Below are 6,872 nucleotides of genomic sequence, written 5' to 3'. Positions count from 1 at the left end.
AATACTCTCCGTTGTCCTCTAATGGCTCAGCACGGACCACGCGAACTCGGTATTATCTATTACAAAGTACACGTACTGAAATTCACTGAATTACGCGCCCACAAAGCTCCAGCAGCACTTCCCAGACCCTGGCCAAGCGTTTCAAGCGTAGCAGGGACGGGAATACACTACTGCAGCTTTCCCTCTAAGTCGTGAATTACCCTGGCTGGCATATCTGTGTTCTGTCAATATCTGGCTCTGATATTTTCCTCCCAGTATAGCATTAGGTAACTATATAAGACGGACTGCAGTAAGGAAACACCGTCGACTCATCGCCAGCTCCTGCGAGGAATTTGGCATGAGGACGTGAAAACTGGTTTTGTTAGCGATAAATATGTTTAATCCACAAAAACCATACTCAAACCATCCTCTCTTTGGAAGTCTTTCTGAACAATTTTCCATAGCCGTTTGACCTTGTGACGCACTGACGCGGTCACCAAGTGTAACCCGCCCCCGAAGCTCGTCAGCTAGCATGGACAACGGCAGTTGAGCGGCTGCACAGAGCAGCTGTTAAACTCACTGAGACCCCTGGGAGTGGAGAGCAGCGACAGCCAACAACCGAGCTAAGTCCAGATGATGATGAAAGTTTTATTCCTGTTCGTTACTGTTCAGGTATTCCGTGCTTACGGTGAGTGAGTTCAGCTTGGGAAATCCCACACGCGTCCTGGCAAGTTCGTTATCCAGTACCTTAAAAATCCCGTGAACTTGTGAAAATAAGCTTCAGTGAATCAAATCAATCTGGATTACAAAGCTCGAATCTCATTAATGCTGATTCTAAAGCTATCTAAATAAATTCAAAATTATTGTTATGAGCCTCGCTCATTTTCTTTTGGTGAAGGTTATCAAGCAACCCCAAACGCCGAGCAGAATACTTCTCGAGCCCTACCTGAAAATGCCACCAAACTTCTCAATTTAAAGTTACCTCCGGATAGATAGACAAACTATTTTTATCGGCTACACATCCTGTAAATGAATAAGGGAAAGGTCTTGCGATATTAACCAGGTTAGCGTCAAATATCCTTCTGGTTCTCTTTTAGATGTTACTTAGACGCCTTAAGCAATAAATGCAACTGAGAATGTCGGTGCAGTTTTAAGGTGCAGGCAATGTGCTTAATTTCTAATTAGTTCAGTTCCGGATATTTTTAGTTGACTGATAATCATTCATGTTGCAGCATCCGAGCCGTTTTCTGTGAGTCCGGCTGCACGGACTGCAGACGTGGGTCAGACGGTTAAACTGTCCTGTGAATTTAAGAACAAACTAGAGTTCGGGAGAGGTATTTTCTGGTACAAACACCGTGCTGATGAACCCCCGGTAGCGATCAGAACCACCGACTGCCAAAAGACCGGCTGCAGGGCTACTTACAAAAAAGGCTCCGGTGATCGCACATCAGTGCTGGAAATCCGGAACGTAAGTCTGGAGGATTCGGGTTTCTACTACTGTGCTGAGATAAAAAGCTATCCATCGCTTGTGAAAGGACCTAGACTCATTGTTGGAGGTAAGAGAAATCGGCACTGGGATTATACTCACCCATGTACTTCGGTTAAAGCTCCGATTAACTGTGTCCCAATCTCTGTCAGACAGCTCCACCAGTCGGACCAACATGCAGCTATTTGTCCCATCGTCTGAGGTGAACGGATCCGTTCTCCTGGTGTGTCTGGTTAGCGGCCTCTCTTCCAAGCAGATTGTCATTTACTGGGACATATCCGGACAGATCACGGAAGGATGGAGCGATCCCGGCACGCGTGACCCTGACGGGAGCTACAGTGTTAGAAGTCAGGTACGGGTCCCAGTGAAAACCTGGATAAACGGAGGAGTCAGCACTTGTATTGCACAATTCGGGGGCGCGGGAAAGAAGAGGACTATGAGCGTCTCCCATCCCAACATTGGACCAGATCAAGGTAAGGCGATGTTTTACACACACAATATTAATAATCATCTGTAGTGGAATGACGGAGCAGCCTCGATGGACCGATCGGCCTCATTGCTCCCCAATATCTGCTGGAATAGACCGTCGGTTCACTGAATTTACAGTAAGTATTAATATCTAGTCATTCGTTTCTGAGGCTCTGTTTATCTCCAGCAACACCCCTTTGGCTGCCTAACGCTTGGGCCCTTTGAGCACCTGTGGGTAAAACACCTTTTGAACTCTCTGATGACCGTGATGTTCTCACAGTGCGGTTGGGAGCATCTTGCGGGAATTATACAAGGCCACCATGAAAGGAAAGTTGGGATGATGAACCTAAAAGTGATTGGAAGGGGCAAGGTGACTGAGAAGAAAGCAGGGAACCGATCTGAGGAGCCGTATGTTTTCATGCTCTATTTCATTCGATGAGTCATTAATTAGTTGGCGTTGCCATGAGGTTCTAGTCGTCCTTTACAGTTCAAGGATGAAGGCTCAAGTTTACTCACCATATACATTGTCATACCTTAGTAATTTGCAGGAGTGTGCAGGTCAGGGCTCGACATGCAACATATATAATTAAAATAACATCCACTGTTGGTGTCCTTAGAATTTAACACACCACTGGGTTGGATGGTAACTCTCTGTAGAATCTGAATCCAACACGAAATTTGACGGCAGCGGTTTACATTTTTTACTGTTGCTGTTTAGAATTAGCGTATATCTGTTTAGAATCATTTACATTACAATCAAATGAAAGCCCTAATAAAATGCCTTGAGAAGCAATTATTTCACCAAGCAAAAATTCTTTCTCCCCAGACTGTTGTCTTCCCGCAGCTATCCTCCTTGGGCTCCTTATAATGTTGGTTATCGTAATTTTTATTTGGATCTTTAAAGAATGTAGATCAGGTAAGGATTCGTTTTTTTTCCAGGCATATCCATATAAATATTAACAGTTCCGGCTGTTCCTTTACCGAGGCTCTATATAACTGCACCCAATGGCTTTAGTATAGAGGACGCAGAAAATAGCTGAGACATTGTTTGGGGAAAATTGGACTCAAGTCTCGGAGGGATGGGATGTCTGAAGTCCTGGAAAACGTGTTTCCCGCTATCAGTGGTATCCTAGTGTATTTTGTTTATATTATTATTGTTGTTGTATTATTCCTAGCTCAAGTTGGTAAAACCTGAGATACGGACAGAGCCAAGCACACTAATTCCTCAATTTCTAGGAACGTTCGTACTATTCTAGAGGTGTTTATTATTGTCGCTTTCTGAGTATTTATAGAAACATTGCTATGTGACCCTAATTGTTTAATCCTATTGTTTAGTGACTATGGGATTACCTAGTTGTGGATATTACTATTGGGAGAATGTATACCCTCTTCGTGATCCCTAGCCTTTCATTTCCCTCTTTTAGTTCAGCATAAATCTGGTGTTTTTTTGTCTCTCTTGTTGATTTTGTATGTTTTCTGTATTTGGAATGACTATATCTATTAACTACGTTTTCTCACTTGTTTAATCTGTAATATTATATTCTACCGGTTATAATGGATTATCTTATCAACAATAAAAGATCAGTCATAACATATCAAAACAACAATACAAACAAAATGCTGGAGAAACTCAGCAGGCCGGGCAGCATCTATGGAAAATAGTAAACCGTCAATGTTCCGGGCTGAGATCCTTCATCATCATTTTGTGTTTATTACTTTGATTACCAGCATTTGCAGATTTGCTCTCGTTCGGTCAAATTATAATTTGAAGCATTGACTCTAAAACTGAATTGGGCTTGCATTTGTGATAAGGTACAATGTCTTTTATGAGTTTGGATTCTGGAGCACGATTTTGGTGCCTGATGTTTACCATTTGATTGAACCTGGGTAGGTAGTCAGATTGAGTTAAACTGCTGCAGCATCCTGTAACTTGTTGGAATGTCCCTACTTTAAGGTGAACTTCTCCTCCTCTAGCTTGCAAGTCACCCTTAAACACCTGCTTTGTTGCCCTCCAACCCCAATCAGGGTTACATGAAACCATGGAAGTAGGTAGAGGATGGTCGTATGAGTAGCTGATGCACATCACCAGTCCTGGTTATGTGACTACTAAACCAGGCAGACGTTCTCTAATAACATCTGGGCATAACACGGCACATAATGACGATGATCATGACATTTTTACCATTGAGCTCTTATTACTACTTTTTTTCTCAGTTGAAGCTGGTAAAACTGAGGTACGGGCATAGACAAGCATACATATTTCTCAATTTCTTCGAACTTTCGGACTATCCAAATGGCATTTAGTATTGTGGTTTTCTGAGAATTTACATGCATGGTGTTTTGTGTGCCTAATCTTTAATGCTATTGTATATTGACATTGAGATGATACTATTTGTAGATATTACTATTGGAACAATATATTTATTCCCTGTTCATGTTCCATAGACTTTCAATTTCTTCTTTTAATTCAGCAGTCATCTGCTGGTTTTTGCTCATTGAATGTTGTATATTATGTGTGTTTCGAATGGCTGTATCTATTGAGCAACTTTTTTGTACTTGTTTTCTCTGTAATACTGTATCCGGACGGTAATTATGGATTGGTCTATCAGCAATAAGGGATCGATCATAATATAATTTGGAGGACACTGACCTTAAAATGGATGAGGCTTCTATATATAGTAAAGTGTAATTTCTTTCATAAGTCTGCGTTTCAGAGCAAGAATTTTGTTGAATGATGTTTGCCACTTGATGTTGCCTGTGTAAGTAACCCATTGAGTTAAACTGTGACAGGATCCTGTGATATGTTGGATTGCTTCTGGATTCTCTTGGTATTTTCCGCATTTTCTGTCTTGCATGTGCTGGGGTTTTATTGTATTTTTAATATATTTGTGTTATGCAACAACCCAAGTATGTCCAACGTTGCATGTACATCATACCACTAACCCGGACAGCATCCTTGTACATCTCTTCTGCGTGCACTGCACTGTTTTTCTGTAACCGGACAACTGGAAATGCACTCAGTACTCTTCGTGCAGTCAGGACAGGGTTTTATATCTATGCAGCATGTTTTCCCTACTCTTATACTCAACATCCTATCCAACAAAGACAAACATGACAATTGCCGAATTGTCTGTACCTATCTTGGGACAATTGGTTATTGCGTTCCCAATCCCAGAACCAACTGAACTCCCCACATAATATTTCAACATCTCCTCGTGGATGCATTGAAGAAAGAAAGGGAAATGTCATTAGAGAGAATCCAGAGGAGGTTTATGAAGTTGATTCCGAGAATGAAAAATGTTAATATATGAGGAGCGTTTGGCAGCTTTGGAGTTTAGGAAAATGTGGGAGGATCTGATTGAAACCTGCCGAATGTTTAAAGGATGTTTCGTATTATGCGGTTGCCCAGAACTAAAGGACAGAGCCTCAAATTTGAGGGGCGACAAAGGTAAGGATGAATTATTTGAGCCAGGGAGTAGTGAATCTCTGGAATGCTCTGCCGCACACAGCTGTGGAAGCCGAGACCGTGGGTATATTTAAAGCGAGAATTTATCGCTTTATGGTCTTATACTGTTTGAATATTTCCTCGTGAGTCGCATCTAATCCTCCTGTTAAATGTTATGCTTTCAATGGTGTATGCGATTCCATGACGGGCTCGTTTTTGTACTTGGGAACTATTCCCATGATAGTGCTCATTTTATATTGGAGAATGAATAAGAAAGTGATGACACATCAGAGAGCAATCGGTGAATGCGAAATAATTCGAAACTATTAGCATAGACCAATTAGCTGGTAGATTGGGGTCAGTTGTCATATTTGGGATTTATGACAAAAAAGTCATTTCTGTGATTAATTATAAATTGGCCAGATAATAGTTCTAATTCATACTCTTTCAATAAACAGGGACACATCGTCAGTCAGTGACGCGCGAGGGACACAGCAGAGCGGCTCAGGTACGGACGTTGTTTGAAAGCCGTTCTAAGATTCACAAACTTGATGTTTGGTATTGGGAACTAAAAATGATGGTTATGAACGGAGTCATCAGGGAATTATGGAACAGAAGCCATATTTCAGTGTGATAACCTTAATTCCCAATGTTTCGTATGCATTCCAGTCCCAAGCGCCGATTATTTACGCTTCTCTGGACTTCGCTGCATCATCCTCTCCCCTCAGATGAGAATCTGGTTGGTTTCTGCTTGGATGGATTACGGAGAATTTGATCGAACCTGGGGTCACACTAAAACCCTCTGAACGACTCAAGACCTGAGGCTCCTGGATTGCCAAGATTTGTACGGGCTCATTTATTATGTGAATAAAATGTTGGGCAAACATTGATATCGCGATTCAGCCATATTCCAAGCCTTAAGTGAAGAACACAGGTTTCCTGCATAGTTTGCATTCTCTCATCTCAAAACTTCCCTCGGAGTTTTTTTCATTTTCTTTTCTTTGTATAAATTATATATACTGGGAATAATTAAAAAGAACGGCTTTGCATTAAACAATGACCATTTTCGAGGTTATTCCCCTTGTGGGTACAACTTACGCTGTTGCTCAATCAATTATTGTACAATTTAATATTGTATTTTAAAGGATTGCCTTTATATTTATTGTGCTTCTTTCTCCTCGTGTTTATTGTGTCATTTATGCTGCGACGGATTAAGAGCAGCAATCATTTTGTTCTATTTATAAAGTCGTGTGCTGAAAAATGAGAATAAACAATCTTGTCTCTTGAATCTTGAGCGTGTAGAAACCGTTGCTTGGCAAACTCCCGAAGCATCTGCAGAAATTCTTCACCCACATCCGATAAAGACTTGTTTGGCCGTTTAGGGAATACAGCGTGGTTTTAGACCATAAGCCATTAGATCGCATGACACAGGAAAATATTAGGCCATTCTGACCACCGAGTTTACCTCGTTACTCCGTCGTTGCCAATTTCCTA

At 41.4% G+C, this 6,872-nt stretch overlaps 1 protein-coding gene across 1 annotated transcript; it reads left to right on the top strand.

The window, feature by feature from the left end:
• Positions 1–554: 554 nt before the first annotated feature.
• LOC140735148 (Ig heavy chain Mem5-like) lies at positions 555–6,550 on the top strand. The gene is made up of 6 exons (XM_073059937.1): positions 555–667; positions 1,212–1,535; positions 1,618–1,938; positions 2,760–2,849; positions 5,837–5,886; positions 6,048–6,550. The coding sequence occupies exons 1-6, from the start codon at positions 613–615 to the stop codon at positions 6,108–6,110; spliced, it is 903 nt and encodes a 300-aa protein (XP_072916038.1). The 5' UTR covers positions 555–612; the 3' UTR covers positions 6,111–6,550.
• The last annotated feature ends 322 nt before the right edge of the window (positions 6,551–6,872 follow it).

The sequence above is a fragment of the Hemitrygon akajei genome, chromosome 11, assembly GCF_048418815.1.
Source record: "Hemitrygon akajei chromosome 11, sHemAka1.3, whole genome shotgun sequence".
NCBI classification, from domain to species: Eukaryota; Metazoa; Chordata; class Chondrichthyes; order Myliobatiformes; family Dasyatidae; genus Hemitrygon; species Hemitrygon akajei.
The sequence above is the reverse complement of the archived record's forward strand: the minus strand, read 5'-3'. Positions and strand labels throughout refer to the sequence as shown.